Source organism: Acipenser ruthenus, chromosome 53 (assembly GCF_902713425.1).
Source record: "Acipenser ruthenus chromosome 53, fAciRut3.2 maternal haplotype, whole genome shotgun sequence".
NCBI lineage: Eukaryota > Metazoa > Chordata > Actinopteri > Acipenseriformes > Acipenseridae > Acipenser > Acipenser ruthenus.
Window position 1 is genome coordinate 2,090,072 of NC_081241.1, and position 21,615 is coordinate 2,111,686.

Sequence of the window (21,615 nt, forward strand, 5' to 3'; positions counted from 1 at the left end):
CCTCAGCTCCGCTAGAGCCACACTGCTTCCCTCCCTCCCTCCCAGTCACTCCTCAGCTCCATAGAGCCACACTGATTCCCTCCATCCCAGTCCCTCCTCAGCTCCCCTAGAGCCACACTGCTTCCCTCCCTCCCTCCTATATTAAAATTATGACACTAAAAGTAAAAAAAAAAAATACTTTCACCTAATATTACAAATCAACCTAAAAATAACATGAAGTATGACCCTTTTCTCCCCCCTCTCTCCTGTCTTCAGTTACAGACTCACACACACACAGCCTTCCAGCTGGAACGCGATCGGGCCTTGATACAATCCAGGGCCCGGGGTATCGCTGTCAACCAGACAAAGGCAGTCTTGATGGGGCCTGCTCTCTGATAGTCCTGGGAAGGCCCCCTCGGGCAGGACCCGCGTCTGCACAGCAACCCGTTACTAGGCAGCGCGCCGCGTGCGACACAAAGCCCTGCCTGTCTGAGCGAGGCCTGCCTTACCTGTCGGACTGCCAGCAGGTAGACATGCAGCTGTGTCTGGCACTGGGAACAGGAAGCCACAGACGCACACCCTCGAAATACTGAGCTACAACTGCACCTTTATCTCAAATCACTGGGACTGAGAGGGAGGGAAGCAGTGTGGCTCTAGTGGAGCTGAGGAGGGACTGGGAAGGAAGCAGTGTGGCTCTAGTGGGGCTGAGGAGGGACTGGGAGGGAAGCAGAGTGGCTCTAGTGGAGATGAGGAGGGACTGGGAGGGAAGCAGTGTGGCTCTAGTGGAGATGAGGAGGGACTGGGAGGGAAGCAGTGTGGCTCTAGTGAGGCTGAGGAGGGACTGGGAGGGAAGCAGAGTGGCTCTAGTGGAGCTGAGGAGGGACTGGGAGGGAAGCAGAGTGGCTCTAGTGGAGCTGAGGAGGGACTGGGAGGGAAGCAATGTGTCTCTAGTGGAGATGAGGAGGGACTGGGAGGGAAGCAGTGTGGCTCTAGTGGAGCTGAGGAAGGACTGGGAGGGAAGCAGTGTGGCTCTAGCGGAGCTGAGGATGGACTGGGAGGGAAGCAGTGTGGCTCTAGTGGAGCTGAGGAGGGACTGGGAGGGAAGCAGTGTGGCTCTAGTGGAACTGAGGAAGGACTGGGAGGGAAGAAGTGTGGCTCTAGCGGAGCTGAGGAGGGACTGGGAGGGAAGCAGTGTGGCTCTAGCGGAGCTGAGGAGGGACTGGGATGTATGGAAGGCATACTCTCATTTCCAATGGCATGTTTCTAGGTGGTAGGTGTAGCACGATGACTCAGTTAGCTTCAGGGTGAGTGTGATTGTGCCAGTTTAAGATGACAGTGCTGCTTTCATGGAATAACAAAATCAGTGTAGAAAAATAAAAAATAAAAAAAACTCCAGACTATTTAGCTCAGCACCACCAAGCTGTATATATTTATAGAGAGAGCTCAGCTCCTTTCAGTCCAGGGCCAGGGCAGGAAATCAAGCAATTAGCAACACACCACAGGAGTACAATACTCAACTGTGCAGCACCTTCACAACACAGCTCTGTGTGCTGATCAGTGAAGAAAGACACACACACACACACACACACACAGAATACTGGACTGTGCAGTACCTTCACAACACAGCCACTGTAAGCTGGTTAAACGACTGCAATTAAAATTGTCCCCCACTCCACTCTGTATTGATTTATTGATCAGGTAATAAACAGACGGAAGTTTAAAAATACTTGTGCATGAAACTACAGGGATGGGAATAAGACTCCTGTTTCACAGCACTGTGATCCACTCCTGGTTTCACTAGGAGTTTAATAATAAGACACACCTGAGCTTGTTACCTAGACACACTGGGGCTAATCAAGCTGGTAGTAAAACCTGGAATGGGTGACTCTGCTGTGCAATAGGAGTCTTTCTGCCAGCCCTGTACTAACATTAATATATATCGAACTTACTGCCAAGCAGATTTGAATTCAGGTATTAATTTGGTCTTATGCATGTATGTTGTATGTAAATTAAGGCATTGACTTGTCATACTCAATACAGAGCTCTGCAGAGAATATAATTTCCCCACACGAGAAACACAAACCATTGAAGTAACTTTCACAGAACAAAACTCATTACAAAACAATCTATTTATTTATTTTTATAATAATTACACACAGACAACTAAAACCCTAAAATATTTATTTCAACAAAACTGAAAAGTTATCCTGTATACATATATATAAAAAAAGTAAGACTAAAATCAAAACGTTTGCCTGTTCTCAAACCACAGTGTGTGGGCAATCTTCTCACTCCCAGTCCTGTTGATTTTTATTACTTCTCCCTGCACATTAGCACCCCCGTGTGGCAGTCAGTTGTAACTGCAGTCTGGAGGCCGCTCCATTGGGTATTGCGATTCCCAGAAAGCCAGGTTGGTTCCTGGAGGGAGTTCAGTCTGTAATGATGAGCTCATCACAACCCCAGTCCTCGTAGCTGCCGTCAGGAAGATAGCGCCGGATAATAATGGGAATTTTCCTGCACCTGGAAAACAGCAAGACAGTTCAACAACTCACAGGGCTGACTTTACAAGAGTTTTCCATTGAGACACCCTGCCCCACAAATCCATTCTACTGCTTAGCATACCGGGCGTATCACTAAAGACAGACTGTTCAACAAACGCTGATAATCACAAAAAAGGCGAATTCAAATGTGCTTGGCATCAAATCCAATACATATTAATGTTGGAAATAAAACTCCTATTGCACAGCAGTTTCACCCTTGTTGCATCCTAGTTAATATTGTATTTTAGCAGCTGTATTATTTGCACTTACTGTAAACTACGCTGTATTTAAATATGAATCTTGCATTCTAACCCTGTACTGCCCTGTAACACCTGTGTGAGTCGCCTGGGATAAAGGCGTCTGCCAAATAAATATATAATAATAAATTAATATTGCTGGAACAGAAAGCAGCATTGTTGCTACAGGAGGGAGCATGATCTGGATGCACGGCGATCCTTAGAAGAGAAATCCTCCTGGTGATGCAGGCTGTACTGAGCAAAACATACACACAACTTGTCAGCCACTTGCACAAGCTGTCAGCCACACACACAATTGTACAAGCTGTACATGTGTTTGACAAAGCATATGCATGTTTGATCAATAAAGCCAGTCATAAAAGATACATTGGAATTAAGGGAATGTGAATTGGAAATTGATTTAAAAGGAATGTCTCCTCCCCTGCTCCCCCCAGCCCTGCTCAGCAGCAGAAGGTCCAGGGCAGACACAGCGACTCACTTGAGCTCCTTCATAGCGATCTGCAAGGGATCAGTCTCTCCTTCCAACTCCACCATCACTGGAGCACACATCCTGAGAGAGAGAGAGAGAGAGAGAGAGAGACTGAATGAGACAGACATCATGAGAGAGAGAGAGAGAGAGAGACTGAATGAGACAGACATCATATGAGAGAGAGAGAGAGAGAGAGAGAAACAATGAGACAGACATCTTGAGAGTCACAGAGAGACAAACTGGGTGAGATAGACATCCTGAGGTAGAGAAAGACAGACTGGATGAGACAGACATGCTGAGACAGGGCAAGAGAAACCTGCAATTGGGCCCCGGTGTGGCACACAGAACCACTCACGCTGTGCTCCAGTAAACTGCACAGGCTCCCGAGTCGTATGCAATGTGGGGATCCGTACCAGAGTGATAGAAACTAGCCCTGCTGCACAGACCTGGGTTTCAGAACACCCTTGGATCAGGTTATATTACAGAAGCAGGAATCTGAGAAATCAGACTACTGTTAATTAATATCTGATCCACAATAGCATGCCACCACATTAGCCCGGTGATTGCCATTAACTTCATAATAAAAAATAAAAAAAAAGTAGAAATCACGTTTTCAGAATGTGATGATTGCTCACATACCTGGAGAGGAATAGCCCTCCAGGCCCGTGATTGATTGGACAGCCCTGCATTAGTGTATCAGAGGCACACTCCTGCACGGCTGTGCCGGCTATGCGCGAGTTCAAAGTCAGCTTAGTTATAGCAGAAGTCTTCACCTACTACTTTTTACACTATTACGTTAGCAGAGGTTTTATATTTTAGCTTGACAGTTTAAACTGGTGCAGCTCACTGTCTTCTTGCATTTAATCATGTGCGAGGTGGTGATGCAGACAGACAGACAGACAGACAGAGGCTGGCGCACTCACGCTACCTGCAGGGCCCTGGTCCCCAGCACTCTGGCTCGCTCGTATTTAGTCATGTACGAGGTGGTGATGCACACAGACAGACAGACAGACAGACAGACAAAGGCTGGTGCACTCATGCTATCTGCAGGGCCCTGGTCCCCAGCACTCTGGTTCGCTCGTATTTAGTCATGTACGAGGTGGTGATGCACACAGACAAACTCAGTGACACACAGACAGCCAGAGGCTGGCGCACTCACGCTATCTGCAGGGCCCTGGTCCCCAGCACTCTGGCTCTCTCGTATTTAGTCATGTACGAGGTGGTGATGCGTTTCTGATTGGCTAGCTGCCCTTCACCGGCCGGTAAGATCTGCACATTCTCCCGGTCTTCCTGAGAGAGAGAGAGAGAGAGAGAGAGACAGAGGACTGTTAGAAACACAGAGTTCTGGAACCCACGGCTCTAGAACACAGACATGAGGTGTCAGAGACTCCCATGCCTCCCAACCTGAGCCAGTCCAGGTATTACTACAGTTAAACCCACACTGTCTCTAAAACAGCTCTGCAATGGGAGGCTTGTTATTATCAGTGATAATAATGTTAAAGCAAACAGAATGAATGTAAAGGCTGGATTGGCTCAGACTGCTGGTTTCAATTGTGCAGCTCTGCTCTCTGCACTCACATCCTCAGCATTCTCCAGATCATCCATCCCTTCATCCTCCTCCCCATCATCGAAATCTGCGTCATCGAAACTGAGGGGAGAGAGAGAGAGAAAAACCGAATGAGACAGGCATCCCGATTCATAAACAAGTTATATATTTTAAAAAGATCAGTTTATATATAGATGACCAAGTTTCTTCCATTTGTGATAATGCACATCAAGGATGGGAATCAGACTCCATTCCAGGTTTTACTGCTACCACCACGATCAGCCCCAGTGTGTCTAGCTAACAAGCTCAGGTGTGTCTTATTAATAAACTCCTAGTGAAACCAGGGATGGATCACACTGCTGTGCAGCGGGAGTCAGTGTCAGTGTGCATGGAAGAAAAATTGTGGGGGAATGACCCAGATAAATAATATAATACTGTTAGTTTAACTCAACAATAAAAGTATTAACTGGCTTAAGTCACTGACAGAGGGGCACCACTTAGTCCAAAGGATGGTCTAACTGTGAAAATAGATACATAAATAAATAAATAAGATACAGACGTAGTAATAACTAATTATGAAATGAAATCTTAAGACTCCCAAACTCACAGCACATTATTTTATGAAATGTCCTTCAAGAGGTGACCAGGACCTCATATTATACTGAGTGGGGTCTATCGATACATGATCAATGCAGGTCGCTATATGATATGAATCGCGATACATGCGATGGTCGTGATTGACTGATGCACAATAACAGCAAATTATAAATTCACGATTGATAGACTGTGATATTAAAATGACAAATAAAATAGGTTAGCGAGTGTGTATTCACAGCAGCTATAAAAAGCATCGATTCATCATTCAAATACCAATTGGTGAACTAGAATCCGCTATGCTGTGGTCTTGTATCCCGACACAGTCTACTGTAAAAGTAAATAACGAGCGGAAAATAATATTTTTAGGTCGATTAAATTATTCTCACTTTGGTTTGTCTAAAAAAAAAAAAAAAAACAGACGCACGCAGCAGCGGATTTGGAGGTTAAATTGGATGTTGCTGACGTACAACTTTATTACGTTGATCACGTTTTCTTTCATTTAATGCAGTCATGCCAGCAACGTTTCGCCGGACTACGTTTTTAAACTAAATATCAATGTATTAATTACAAAACATGTTGAATACCGAATGGTTTGGTCTCTCAATTCGTAAAATGCGGTCCCACGCCGTCAGTCTGTATCGTGCTGCGTTTTCTGTCTTTGTTTAAACACACTTCAAATGTTATGATTTAAAAGCAATGCCTCACTTGTCCTCGTTGTCAGACATCTTATTCGCTATTTGTCCTGTTTATCTGTTGGATTTAAGGAAGTTGTCTTCTGTTTTTTTTGTCACAAATACACACACAGGTTAAAGAATGGTGGCTCCGCTCTCACGTGACTTTCTTGCTCGCGTCCTTCCGTCCCAACTTCACTACTTCCTGGTCAAAGTGCGCTCCCATGGTAACGTCGTTTGTTTGTAATTATAGCGTTCTTCTTGTCCCACAGAAGCCGTCTCTATTTTGTGCTGTATTTCAAATTCAGTAATTCATTATAAACTCTCCACTGTATTTTATATATTATGCTTTTTTTTTTAACTGTATATCATGTATTTTGCATTTCTCTGTATTTAAAGTATCATGGATTTTCTTGTTACTGCATCTTGTAAAGCGCTTTGTGATGATGGTCCACTATGAAAGGCGCTATATAAAAATAAAGATTGATTGATTGATTGAACAATAGGGATCATCCCGCATCATTTATTATTTTACAATGTTTGGAAACTATGGGAAACTGAAATTTTCAGTACTTGCATAGCTGTGAATAAAGTTTTTTTTTTTCATGTGAAAAAACACTGCCGCACAATAGAGACTGGAGGTTCATCAGAAATGAAACGCACAGCAATTCCCAAGTCCCGCTGATATCACAGCACAGAGCTCTTCAAAATCGTGCGCTGGCATTGCAGACAACAGCGACACCCCGCGGCTCAATTGATTTTATAATTAATATCACACAAAACTTTATGCATGCAAGCACTCTTGTCTTCTCCATATTTGGAGAATTGCATCACTGTTAAAATTCAGGTCTGATAGTTTAGGATTTAAAACTAAGTATAGTGTCTACAACAAAAATTGAGCAAGGTACTTTACCTAGATTGCTCCAGTAAAAACCCAACTGTACAAATGGGTAATTGTATGTAAGAATAATGTGATATCTTGTAACAATTATAAGTCGCCCTGGATGAGGACGTCTGCTAAGAAATAAACAATAATAATTTGTATTTTCTATATAGTCTTTAGTCAGTTTGTTGTGACAAGATCCTCCATGTCAGAGATTGAGCTCTCCTGAACAGACATTTTGCAGACATTTGATGACAGTGGTCACAGGAAGATTGGCAAGCTACATTTAAAATCAGATACACATAGTTAAAAAAAGCCAATCAGGGCGCTGCATTTCCTGAATGACAGGACTTATATTTCTGTATATAGCATTATATTTTGTTGTCATGTGTACAATCAGTACTTGTGTTCTATGAAAAAAAAGTATGTTGTAGGAAATCTGGTAACCCTAAAATGACCCAAATGTATTATATATATATATATATATATATATATATATATATATATATATATATATATATATATATATATATATATATATATGTATATATATATATATATATATATAGCCTAGGGGGGCTAGGTCGTTTAAGCTATGTGTGCTTTTGCAACTAAATAGATCAATTAACTAGACATAGCGAGAGTTGTAGAATAATTTAATAGTTTAATATCCAAGTTTAAAAATACAATTTTACTGACGCTAAATAAATTAAACCCCGAAAAAAAAACTGTGCGTATCTGCCTGTTTACAATTTACTGCACTGAGAAATCTGCCTTGGCGGGTCTAGTTCTACATTCGTCTATGAGTTGAACGCACCTCTGGTCTGTTCCCATTGGTTGTTATCTGTGCATTCTCATTGGTTGTTATCTGTCTGTGCCTATTGGTCCTGATGTGCGGCTGGGGGCCAATGGGTGTGTCCAAAGCCAGGTACTCTATTTGCATAAAGGGGCGGGATAAGCCTAGGAGGCGCTGCAGTGGCGTTTAGGAGGGGTTTCTGACATGCAGTGAAGCGGTCTCTGGGTGGATGCGGAGATAGCGTCCAAATGAATAAAAATAATTAAACCGAAAGCTCAATTTCTTGCCTCTGGCAAAACGCTACAGTATACTTGTTATGTAATAATAATAATGGAACCAATTATTGGCGTAATTAGTCAAGATTAACAGGTGTTCCAGATCTTTAGCCACTGATGATGTAAAGACACCTATGAAACCGACTGGATAGAGGCTATCGAGGACCAGGGTTGGAGACTCATGCTATACAGGAATACATAGAAATACAACTAATGACAGGAAAAGTAATATATATGTTAAATGTACCTGATCACTTTCACTTTGTCCACAGATTCCCCTTCATAATCTTGACAATTACCGTCACACAACTACCAGCCGTTGAAATCCGAACTCCTCCCGTTTGAATTGGCAGCACGCGCTCCTCCGGGTTAGTCAGCTCCGATGTTTATTAATCTGTGGCGGGCAATGCCAAGGATATGTAAACGGTAAAAGCCATCAATAAAACTACACGCTTGCAGGTGGCAATACAAACAGCGGTAGCCCGGGGCTTCTCCTACCTGTTCTTCTGTCAGCGCCGTCATCTTCTTCCCCTGAGTTGTTCCCGTCTGCAGCGTCACGGAGGAGTTTATCAGGGGTTTGAACAGGTGGCATTACTGTGGGTTTGATCTGGAGAGGTGAAACCTCAAATACAGTGCCAGAGCGGGACAGCTGCAATGCGCGCACAGCAGCCTAAATCTACACCCCCCAGACTGACCCCCTGCACAGCACAGCCTGCATTTGCGTATCAAGCGCAGCCTCGTCTCTGGAATTGCAGGGGGACTCTCTGACTGCTCGTCCCGGTTTGAGTTTCTGCGTCTCGGACAGTAAAGGGTTAAACAGAACCAGACTCGGGCTGGGAATCAACGCTGTGGTAAAACTGGTAACACAATTATTTAACATTAACATCAAAAAAATGATGTCTTCTTGAAATCTGTTTTAATTAAACTACTGCAGACTGTTGTTGAAACGCCAGAAGTGAAATTGATCAAATCACTCTGAAGCTGTAAATACACCCACAGGGTAGGCAATGGGAATCTTATTCATGTAAAACCTGGACTGGCACAAACCGCTCTGCAATAGGATCCACGCTGTCATCCTGTATATATTGAAAGTTCTTAGTAAGCAAGGGTCTTTGTGTTCTCTCTTTGTAAAGCCAGTTGTTTTGAATCACTGATCCAGTGCAATATGTGCCCCGCAGGTAAGAGAGGAGTGTCATCCCATTGCACGCTGGTACCAGGTGAGAGCTGAATCAACACCAGCACCCTCCCCCTCCCTGTATCCCAGGTCAGCTCTGCAAATCACAACCTGCTCCCTGGGACTCCCCCACCTGCTTTAATGAATGGGCTGATCGCACACACTGAACAACACAGAGAATAATTCACATTGAAACAGGTGTTTATTATTGAGAGCCCCTAAGATCACTACAAACCCTGCAAATGCATGTTAATTGTAAAGGGCTTGTTATCCTGTATCCAGGGTCACGCTGGGGAATGAAGGGATCCACACACAGCCTTGCAGGTAGTCTATAGTGACACTTTTATTAATACACTGCTTGGTACATGCATGGTTCTGACAGCCATTCAATAAACAAAGCATGATGGTCCTGAGCTCTTAAAGGAACAGATATTAATATAAAACAGACTTCATTCATCGTACACTGTAATAGAATATCCAACTTTAGAACAGACCCCTGCATATTTTACATTATTTGCAATGTTCTGGTAAAGGATATTTGGCTAAAGCATACAAAGCATATACAATACAAATAATATATAACATTAGAATTTTCCAAGATAAAATCTCTTATTACAAATCAAAATCATGAATTTCTGTATCTTTTTCAATCAATGATCCAATCTTTATTTTATATAGCACCTTCCACCATCACAAAGCTCTTTACAGGATGCAGTAACAACAATGAAATCCATAATACTTTAAATACAGAGAAATGCATCATACATGATAGTAGCATAATACATTAAATAGTACATTAAATACAGTGGAAAGTGCATAATACATGATAGTAACATAATACATAAAATAGTCACAGCGAAACAGCAGCTAATAGCAGATACCAGGCTTAAAGAGCATGGAAAGCAAGAGGGAACAGGTGGGTCTTGAGAGTTGATTTAAAATGAGCGACGGTGGGACCATCATGCACCAAAGCTGGGAGGGGGTTCCAAAGAGTCAGAGCCATGAATCTAAATGAGCGTTCTCCAAGTGTGGTGCACTTTTGCTTGGGGATAACAAGCAGGCCAGAGTCGGAGGACCTCAGCTTGCGGGCAGGGACATAGTGGGTCAGCAGGTTCAGGAGGTACTCGGGACCTGTGTAATGAAGGGCATTGCAGGTGAGCAGGAGTGTTTTGAAAAGAAGGGGCCCAAGAACAGATCCTTGGGGGACACCACACGTGACTGTGTTTGCAACACCACTGCGTCCAGCATAGAAAACAGACTGAATGCGTCCAGACAGGTAAGAGGACATCCAGGAGAGACAGGTTCCAGAGATTCCAGCATACTTCTGAAGGCGGTCACAAAGAATGTCATGTTAGGTCAAGGAGGACAAGCACAGAGAGAGCGCCAGCATCAGCATTGAGCAGGAGATCATTCACAATCCAGAGCAGAGCAGTTTCAGTACTGTGAATGCGGCCGGAAACCAGACTGTAAGCAGATTCTTGTCCGTGAGATGTTTCACCAGCTGACTGGCTACAGCCCTTTCGAGAGTTTTTGAGCGAAAAGGGAGATTGGAGATGGCACGGAAATTAGATAAGTCAGGGTTAAGTGAGTGTTTTTTGAGTACCGGCGTAACTCAGGCAAGCTTAAGGGCAGCAGGAACCGCGTTAGAGTCCAGGGACAGGTTGGGAGTGTGCATAATGGAGTGATCAAGATCAGAAGCATAGAGATGGACAAGGTTAGTCGGCTAGGGTTCCAGGGGGCATGTGGCAGTTGTTGATTTCAACAGTAAGCCGGAAACATCAGCAATGGAGAGAGGAGAGAAGGAGAAGAGGGCAGGAGGGGGCAACCGGAGGAGCGTCAAGATGGTCAAGTAGTAGACTGGGTTTGTGGTGGGCGAGCATAGAAGAGATGTTGTCGATTTTGTTCCGAAAGAAAGAGGAGAAATCATGGCTATATGCACTGAAGTGAGCACTAATCCTCAAGTGTTTGTTCTGAATATGGACGTTACAGTGCAATTGCATGAGAATAGAGAAGAGGGCGCTGTCCCTTTAAATCCAGGTAAATGCCTTCATAACCCACTGCAGCCTCATGTATTTTATTATTTTGTTGTATACTGACATCTAGTGGTCCAGTCCAATTTTAACAATGACAGCAGTATTAAAGCCTTCATTGATGTGGAGTCCCTATTGTAACAGCTTGTTAGTGTTACTCACTGTTTATATTGCTACAGGGTGAAACAGAGTAAGTGTTGTTTCTGAATATGGATGTTAGATCTTGCTCAGATAACCCACACCCCGTCCAATAACACCACCCCCTGTCCAATAGCACCACCCCCTGTCTTACTGCTCTTGACTGGGTTCCTGTGGTGCTGCCTCTATTGCTTCTGCTACTGTGCGCAATACTGTACCAATCGCAGTCCCTTCTCTCAGTGCTCTTGTTACTGCACTGATCACTGACCTTTGAGCTGGTCCTTCTCTTATTGCTTCCTTTGCAGCGTGGATTACTGCCCTTAATCTTGTCTCTTCTCTTATTGCTCTGGTTACTGTGTGTAATACTGCCCCTACCTCAGCCCCTTCTCTCAGTGCTCCTGCTACTGCACTCATCACTGCCTCTAGTGCTGCTCTTTCTCCTCTCGCTTCAGCTGGCTTTTCATATGTGCTTATAAACTCATTGACTCTCTCTGCTTCTCCTCTAATGATTTCCTGGTAGGACTGTCTGACTGCCTCCATCTCTCTCCTGTATTTCTCCTCATACTCTCCCCTCTCTCTCTTCCCCTTCTCCATGCAATCCTCCTTCTCTTGCTCCTCCCTTTCTCTCTCTCCTCTCTCTTTCTCCTCAGCTCTTCCTCCAGTTTGATCCTGTGATTCTCTCTCTGTTCTTTCCTCAGCTCTTACTCCAGCTCTCCTATACTCTCCTCCAGCTCTCTGATCTTCTCGTCTCGTTTCTGGATTTCCAATCTCATCTTCCTTTTCGTGTTCTCCAGTTCTTTCAGGTGCTTTGCCTTCAGTTCCTCTTCTTCCCTCAATATTGTCTCTTCCTTCTCCTTCAGTATCTCCTCTTGTCTTTGTCTGATCTTTGCTTCTGCTTGCTGGTACATCTCACTGGTGTAGTAGCTGCCGTTGTTTCCCTTCACCATGTTGTCTATCTTGTCCAGGAGCTGTATGACCTGAGTGTGATCGTCGCTGTCCTCATTGTTGAGAACAGGATATCTGTTCCCACATTTCTCAACAAGCTGCTGGAGCTCCTTTCTGCCTGTCTGAATATAATCTTCAATGGTCTTGCCTTTCAGTTTGTCACTGTGTGTGAAAAGCAGCATCGTGTACCTCCTCACAGCCTCCTCACTGAATATCTCCTGGACTGTCTCCATTGCTCTCCTCTCTTCCTCTGTGAATCGACCCACCGGTATCACCAGTAGGAAAGCATGGGGTCCCGGGGCAGACAGAGAAACACAGCTCCTAATCTGGAGTTTGTCCTTAGAGAGCTCTGGAGTGTCGATAACAGCAACACGTCTCCCAGCCACTTGTCCTTTTCTCTTCTCACACTCCCTCATTCCTGCAAAGGAGTTGGCTTCAGATCTGAACTCCTCTCTGCCCAGGATGGTGTTTCCTGCCGCACTCTTCCCAGCCCCAGTCTTCCCAAGCAGCACCATCCTCAGCTCAGGGGGGCTGGGAGGCGCTTGGTTATCTGCAAGGGGAGTCTCTACTTCACCTCCAGACACTGAAAAAAACAAAAACAAAAAAACAATATATATATATATACATCATAATCAAAGTGAGAAACAAGCTTACTTACCACCAGAATAAACATCAGCTGAAACCTTACAATTAGGTTTCAGTTCTGTATTATTTCACCTTAATGGAAGAAACTCATTTTTATCCTAGAAGAACAATTTCAATCTCACTCACTGTCGGGGGGGTTGAACTCCTTGCTGTTTTTTCTCCTGACAGGCAGCTTGGATAATTCTGATTCGTTCTCCACTTTGCTTTCAGATACTGCAAAAGAACAGTCATTATTAGCTACTGAGAGACAGGTCCATTTCCTCTTCACATAACATACACTGTATGTATATAACAGTCATTATTAGCTACTGAGAGACAGGTCCATTTCCTCTTCACATAACATACACTGTATGTATATAACAGTCATTATTAGCTACTGGAAGACAGGTCGGTTTCCACCCAACACAACATGTATACATGTAACTTAATAACCAGGTGGTACTGGAGATCTAGGCATAAAACACAGAACTTTTTCCCTTTCACAACATGATATAGAGCAGTTTTCAACATTTTCATCTCAAGTACCAGTGTTTCCAGCAGTGACCACCAGGACCAGTAACCATCTTAAACGGCTGTTGTAAAACCGAGACCTACCTCATTACAACCAGGTAGGGTCTGTATTAGAAGGTTCGAAGGTTCGTTCGCTAGCCAGGAATTAGAAGATTGTTTTAAACCTTCGAAGCCTTCGTTTTTTTGTTGTTGTTGTTTTGTTTTTTTTTGACAATGTGTGAATACTATACATCACACATGTCACTCACTTGCAAAATTCGATCTTTTGTATAATGCATATTACTTAGACAAAAGTTGTTGTATTAAAATCCACTACCAAATCGGTATACGTAGCAACTATATGGAGCTGCTGTGATGTATGAAGAAGGGCATATTATTATGCCAAAGCACTGGGAGGTACCTATAGCGGTTGTAGTGCTTCAGTCAAATATGTACTGAATACCTAGTGTACAAGACAGTGTAAGAGAGGTGTTACGGTAGAATATGTTTGAAACATACAAAATATACGCTAACACTAATCATTTTAATTTCGTAAAAAACTGAGCACAGCCCGTCCCTCCCCCCTCCAGATCGTGTTACCCAGAGGCACATTTCTTCATTCTCCATCTCGACAGCAAAGCGCTGTGTGCCCTAAACTGTATTGAAAGAAATGTTTCGAAACCCCTCGGCTGTTTGAGATTTTTTTTATTTATTTTTTTTTGTTAAATGACCAGACGACAAAAAAAAAAGTTGAATGAAACATCCAATCTCTGAGGTCACTTTACAATCGTAAATTATTATTATTATTATTATTATTATTATTATTATTATTATTATTATTATTATTATTATTAGTCGTAGTAGTCGTAGTAAAATGTGACTGTGACTGATAACCTGCTTGGAACGGCGACTGTTAAATTATGCAAATTAGTATAATTCTGACCATTCGAAGGTCAAAATGTGTACCCTTCGTTGCAACCAGGTTTTTTGTGTCTGTAGGTACTCCCTTGTTTGTTGCCTTATTCTGCTGAATGGTTAAACTGTGCAGCTGATGACTGCAGTTAACTCAGCGGGTCAATTCCATCGTACCAGTGCTTTAGACCGCATCAAGTGGATTAAAATGCGGACTAGAAAATACTGTATATCTGTATAACTTAATCCTGATTGCAGCGTAAGCAGATGATTCCGGTAATTGGTGTAACTGATCGATAAAGGGGACTAACCTACAGCTACGGTCAAATGTTTTGCATCCCCCTGTAGAATGGACTAATTTTGCTTCATAAAGTCAAATAAAACCTGCTGAATAATGTTACCTTAATATATTCAATTACACACCGCTTTATAGTTTTCCATATACTGTATTTAACAAAAAACTGACACATTGAAAAATGTGGCAGGCGGTATCATTTTGTAGTGTCTTTGATTATATGATGTTAAATAAAAGATCTAAATTATGTTCATATCCGTTTTTAGATTGTTTGCTTTGTTTTAATTATGTCTCAATTCTTAAATTCTAGGTGATGCAAAACATTTGGCCATAGCTCTATAAACCCTACTTTACTAATCCGATATGTGGATTTCAAAGTCAGATAAATAGGATCCCTGTACAAAAGAAAGATGCATTTTTAGCACATCTAATATATTTATAAAAATAAATGTCATGTCTTTTTCGTGCACATTTCAAACTGGTGGACTTGCATTTAAGGTGCCAACACAGAAACGTTTAATTGCATGATAACAGGCAATTAGTTGTTTATAGTTCAGCATATTAACCGAAATTGTATCAAAGGACATGATTATGTGAAAATATATTGTGCGAGACTTTTTTCTCACAGGTCTTACTGCCCGAACGTGACGGACATAAGACATGTACAGAATAAAGTTTTCTGATGTAGGCCTACTTGTCCAGAGGAAAGATGTAGCGGTGTCTGCAAATCATTTTAACCAGCAAGCGTACCAAGTTAGCTTTGTCCTTCACAGTACTAAGTTAATCCACTTGAGCAGGATCATAACGAATCTGATTTGATACGCTGCTGCAATCGGGAACTTGGTTTAGTCTGATTTAGCAGATTATCTGCCTGCGGTGATTAACTTCTCATCGGGACTAGCAGGTGTACTAACTTTAGACCAATCAAGTGGACTAAACCTGCTTAATCCACTAGTTAGATACATCAAGTGGTCTCAATGTGGTACTCTGCAATTGACCCTCTGATTTGAGTGACGAAAGATAGGGTTGGTTTATTGGAGTTCACAAAGATAATTGTTTTCAGCTTGGTAAGGTAATGTTTTTGCTTTCTTTTTTGTTTAATTGTTGATCTTTTTGCTGCATTACAGCCCTTCATTGATTATTTTCTTTATGTTAAGTTTTAAGGGAATTCTGTTAAATGCATGTGTGCAACACACAAACCTTAAGAGCATTTTTATTTTAGTTTTTCGCTGATCTTGTTCTACATTTCTTGAATGCAGCTGTTCATTTTAAGCTACATTTGTACAGTACAGTACTCGCACACGTTTGGTCACCATCCCAACTATTGCAAGAAACTGCGGTTCCTGTATGCTGCTGGTATTAATACTTCTCTGCACTGACAAACATTTGCATTTGATCCAATTGTTACCATCCTTCTTGCACTTCAGCTTATTAAAACATGTGAGCTGCTTTTTTTTATATAATATAGACTGACGTCATGTTGCATTCATAAATATTGACACATGCTTTCAAAGGGAGAGTGTGACAGAGAGCGAAAGAATTGTAGTCAACAATCTCTCTCCCGTACAACCAGAGCAGAGTGCTCCGTAATGGATGGTTTGGCAGTTCATTCCAGGGTCAGACGGAAGCCGGCCATCCAGGAAGAGGACGGGGCGATGATACCAGAAGTCATCGCCTTAATGCAGTAGGCAATGTGTCAGTCACGGATTGGAGGATACGTGATTGGCCACGCCACCGAAAGAGGGCGTGATTGAGGGTATTTAGGGTAAGTGGTCCGGCAATCTGTTCCTTGGTTATTGGTTACTGAAAGGACCAGCAGAGGAAACAGAAGTGTTATTGTATTGTGAGTGTTATCGTTTTTGTTTGTTTGTCAGTCTAACTGTTACTGTTTGTCTTTGATAAATGGCTAACACAATCTGGGAGCTGTCGCTTAAGGCCAGGACCCAACCCGGACTTCACTGCACTCGTGTTCACTAATAAATTGTATTATACCACTTTCACTTCAGCACTCACTCTGGACTTGTGATTGTGTTTGTGTTCTGTGTGTGTTTATACTGTGTTTATTATTTCGGAACTGAACGTGGTTATTTCACTGAGCAATACACATTGTCGTGTACTGCCAGTCATCCTTTATTATTACTGTTGTCAAGTGACATTTGGATTATAAATAAATATCATCATGTCACCAGTACTTTGTTGTTTGCCGTTGTATTGAGCACTACATCACCTCTACACCTGCGCACTGCAAACCACTTTGCCACAGAGAGACAGCATTTTTGTCCCTAAACCTGTAAAAACAGTTTTTGTTGTCACATTTGCAACTATTTTAGTCGTAGTCTGGAGCACTCCATTATAAATATCTAATTTCTCTGTGATTCAGTGGTGAAAAACACATTGATGCATTAAGATGGTATGATTGAAGAAGCATTGTGGTTGAGGAATCATATCGTCATAAAGAACAACTTCTGGTGCATACCAGTTGCAAGCCTGTCACGTTCCAGTACTGGTACACGACCACAGGTTGAAAACCACTGATATAGACTCCATTAGACCACTGTATTCCAAATCTAACCAAGGCATATTGTTTATAGCTCCTATAGTGTTAGTATCTACATCGTAAATTATAGAGATGATCAATCAATAAAATCATTAAAGAACAACAACAATCAATAAACGCTGTTTCTTTGTCCAGGGTCCCTCAGTATTTACCATCACACTTTTAAACTTACTCTTGGAAGGGTAGACCTTAGTGCTCTCCATTCTCCTGACAGGCTGCTTGGATTCCTCTGGCTCTTTCTCCAGCTCCTCTTCCTTCATTTGCTTTCTCAACTTCTCCATCAGCTCTTCTCCCCTCTCACTGGTGTAGTAGCCGCCTCCATTTCCTGCCACCATGTTGTCTATCTTGTCCAGAAGCTGTGTGACCTGAGTGCGATCGCTCCTGTTCCTATTGTTGAGAACATGATACCTGTTCCCATATTTCGCAACACACTGCTGGATCTCCTCACCACCATCCTCAATGCGTTGCTCTATTGTCTTGCCTTTCAGTACATCCCAGTGGGTGAAAAGGATCATCGTGTTCCTGACAGCTCTCTCGCCAAACAGCTCCTGGACTTTATCAAAGGCTTTGAAATCCTGTTCTATTATTAAGTTAAAAGAGTCCAGAATTTCATTTGGATACACCGGTATCACCAAGAGGAAAGCGTGGGGTCCCGGGGCAGACAGAGAAACACATCTATCAATCTCGACCCGGTCTGTGTCTAACAAGTCTGGAGTGTCGACCACAGTGACCCGTCTCCCAGCTACTTCTCCTGTTGTCTTCTCATACTTCCTCGTTACAGCAGAAAACCTGACTCGAGATCCAAAATCTTCTGTGCCCAGGATGGTGTTCACTGATGCACTCTTCCCAGCCCTGCTTACCCCAAGCAGCACGATCCTCAGCTCAGAGGGGCTGTGCAGCTCTTGAGAAACAGTTTCTTCAGCATCTTGTTCTGCAGCCATGATTCCCCGTCCTGTTAAAGAGAAAGAACAGTTTGTTCCTCTTAGAAATTAAAGCTTTCCAAGTGAAGCCCTGGATTAGTTTTCTCCTCTTGTTGTCATGCTGTGCTGAAAGAACACTCCCTGTCACACACAGCACTGGCAAGTTCCTGTATGTGTCACAACAGGGACACAACTAGCAAGCGCTTCAAACAAATAGTGAACATTAATTACGTTCAGTTTAGTGTCTAAATTGTTTGTCTGCAGCTTTGTAGCATTAGCAGTTTGATTTCTTATTTGTTCTTTCATGTGTTGTGCAGGTGTAACAGCGTCTTCACACAAATTATTTATTCAGTTTTAAACCCCCCAGGACATCTGATGTTTCACAACTATTTCCAATACTTTTCAAATATTCTGGAAAAAAATATCAAAGTTTAAGGACACTGTGACAGAAATACAATGATTCTTGGTTGTAAATCTCCCCCCCTGACCTTTGAGGGTGCTAAGCAGTTCCTTGGACGGGCTGGTCTGAACTTTCTTTCCCAGGGTTTAAGGGAAGTCGGCCAGCCAGGAAGGGGGGCAAGGCTCTGTTGCAATAACGTATTGACCCGGAAGGGAAACGACGTGGCAGTGACGGAGAAGCATAATCTGTTCCTTCGAATTTGGTTTGTAATTAAAAACTGAGAAGGACTGTGAGAGACCCTCTTAACCGGAGAAAGCAGTATCCTGAGTGTTTTTCGGTTGTTTGTCTGTGTGTAACCATCTTGTTTGTTACACCACACTAGACGGCTAACACGATTCCCGGAGTTGTCACCGAGGTCCAGCACTAAAGCTGGAACAGCACTGCGCAACTGTCACAAATAATCTGTATCACCCACCACGAGCACTACTGCACTCACCCAGGACTGGTGACCGAGTATGTACAATTGTGGGGCGGATATGTGTTGGGTTATTATTATTTGGGTCTGCAAACCCGTTATTGTTTATTATTATTGTTGTTGGTCACCAGACATGGATACAAAAATAAACCACACTTTTCCTAACTGGATTAAATCTCACTGTCTGTTCATCACTGTCTGCTTCCACTCAGCCACTTTGTCAAGGAGACCCAATAAAAGCCATAAATAGCCGTCTTATTATATTTACTGGTATTTCTGGGACATTCTTTAATTATTATATCTGTATAACTAAACACAGAGAAAAACAAAGTTTCTATACAGTGTTTCCTGATTATTATTAGTGTGCCTGTCTTTATTGGTATATAAAGTAGTACTGCATTGCATCGTGTGCACCTTTAAAATATTTAGGAGGAGTGAGACTAGCAAAACTGATGGGTTAAGAAACAGAGTGGATGGATCGGGTTTCAAACCTGTTTGGCTGCTCTAAGAAGCAATGGAATCTTTCTTTTCCTTTCACTTTGTAATGGCTTTTTAAAGACTAGACGGGAACATTGTGTTAAAACCTTGTGTGAATGTAAAGCAGCCTCAGACTGGCTTATTTAAACCACGATTGATTTATTTTAAAGCAAATAACATACAGTATTATTATTTAATCTCACAGATGCCTAGTCCAGTGTGTTGTATCTATTTTCCCCACTCACTGCAGTGTTTTACACAGTAGAAACTCACTCACTCACTCAGGGTCCCGACGCACTCCGCGCAGACAAAGCCAGGATCAGTGTGTGTAAATACACACAGCAGTAGCTTGATTGTATAAAAACAAGCAGCACAATAACTGATTCAAAACAGTTTGGGCAAAAATCCGGAATTAAACGTTCACAAACATTTAAACAAATATTCTGCCAAGAACTACTGCTGTCTGTCCATATGTGTTCTTATTAATAAAGCAGAGAAATTACTATAAAAGTCAAAATCCTGTAATTGTAACTCACCGTGATGTGGATCAACACCGGCCGCGGCTGCGATCTCTGAAGAATGTGTTGATTTACTGACGCTGTTTCGGGGGTGTTCTTGATGCTACACAGATAATTAAAACATTTTTTTTCTAACTTCCTGGACCAGGTACATTTTATCTTGGTAGTGTCACCAGCCAAGTTAACCTTTTAAGTTAGTCCCAATTGTATCTTGATTAACACTGCTATTATCACTGATACATAGATATACAATGCTTACATAAGTCGCCCTGGATAAGGGCCTCTGCTAAGAAATAAATAAATAATAATAATATAGATGTACTTATTTAGATACAGGCCTATATATGTTTTTTTTTTTTTGGGGGGGGGGGGGCACAAAGTTTAAATGTTTAAAAAATATCATTTATTTAAGTTATTTATTCACTCATTTCTACATATCGGTATGTTTCTAGTGGACAAAAATGATTTATTAATTGTTATCCATGCTTTGTGTATTTGCGTGCTGGTCTCCCCTGTTTCTAATGGTTCACCCTTGGTAATGTGTGGTTTGTTTTCTTTTGTTTTAGGCAGTTTGCGGTTTTTTTTTTTTAAATGTATAATAAAATGAGCGTAGTAGTTTTGTTTTTAAGTAAACTGTCTGAATTATGTTTCTTTTGTTTGTGGTCACGCATATGTTTTGTTTCTCCTTTTAATTTGTTTATTGTTTGTTTCTGTGTAATTTCGTTGTCGTTGTTTTTGGCTCCCTGTGCTCCCTAGTGTTTACTGTTTGCTTTGATTCGCGCGATCAAACACTGTATCTTGTGTGTTTTTCTTATGCTTGCTACTAAAAAGAAAACACCCGACGCGACTATCCTACCCCCCTACTAGTGTGTAATACATTGTATCCTAACAAATCTCAGTGCAACCCTTTGCGGTAAAAACAAAAGCTTCAACGATCTGACGGTGCAGTATTGTGTTTGTTAAGAAGCTTAGGAAGTCTGCATTCAGCCTCCCTCAGATCACACTGCCCCCTGGTGTTTGTGTGGTTAGTTATTAACGATTTCTTTTGAGCGCAATTAAGATTTGTTGGCACTTGTATTTTATGATTTGGTTGTATTTTCTGATTATTTTGAAATACTTTTACTTTGGTATTTTCTGTGTCCTTTTCTTTCTTTGAGCACTCTTCCCTCCAGGCGCAGTGGCATCTGAGAGGGGCTGCCCTGACGTTCTTGTGCTTTACCAAACTTACTTTTGCTTTCTATAGTGCCTATAGTAAGTATTCACCCCCCTTGGACGTTTTCACAGTTTGTTGTGTTACAGCCTGAAATCTTGATGCATTTAAATTGGATTAAACTGGAGAGCAGTGTGGAGTAGTGGTTAGGGCTCTGGACTCTTGACCGGAGGGTTGTGGGTTCAATCCCCAGTGGGAGACACTGCTGTTGTACCCTTGAGCAAGGTACTTTACCTAGATTGCTCCAGTAAAAACCCAACTGTATAAATGGGTAATTGTATGTAAAATAATGTGATATCTGTATAATGTAAAATAATGTATAATGTGATATCTTGTAACAATTGTAAGTCGCCCTGGATAAGGGCGTCTGCTAAGAAATAAATAATAATAATAATAATAATATATATATATATATAT

At 42.1% G+C, this 21,615-nt stretch overlaps 2 protein-coding genes across 2 annotated transcripts; both read right to left on the reverse strand.

Moving 5' to 3' along the window:
* Positions 1-2,093: 2,093 nt before the first annotated feature.
* Positions 2,094-6,279, reverse strand: LOC131723122 (DNA-directed RNA polymerases I, II, and III subunit RPABC2). Its single transcript, XM_059016563.1, has 5 exons — positions 6,094-6,279; positions 4,824-4,893; positions 4,405-4,535; positions 3,255-3,326; positions 2,094-2,499 (listed from the first exon to the last, which is right to left on the reverse strand). Exons 1-5 carry the CDS (start codon positions 6,111-6,113, stop codon positions 2,409-2,411), a joined length of 384 nt encoding a protein of 127 aa, XP_058872546.1. The 5' UTR covers positions 6,114-6,279; the 3' UTR covers positions 2,094-2,408.
* Positions 6,280-9,473: 3,194 nt separating this feature from the next.
* Positions 9,474-20,091, reverse strand: LOC117432605 (GTPase IMAP family member 8-like). Its single transcript, XM_059016535.1, has 4 exons — positions 20,007-20,091; positions 17,371-18,150; positions 13,072-13,158; positions 9,474-12,883 (listed from the first exon to the last, which is right to left on the reverse strand). Exons 2-4 carry the CDS (start codon positions 18,137-18,139, stop codon positions 12,057-12,059), a joined length of 1,683 nt encoding a protein of 560 aa, XP_058872518.1. The 5' UTR covers positions 18,140-18,150; positions 20,007-20,091; the 3' UTR covers positions 9,474-12,056.
* Positions 20,092-21,615: the final 1,524 nt, after the last annotated feature.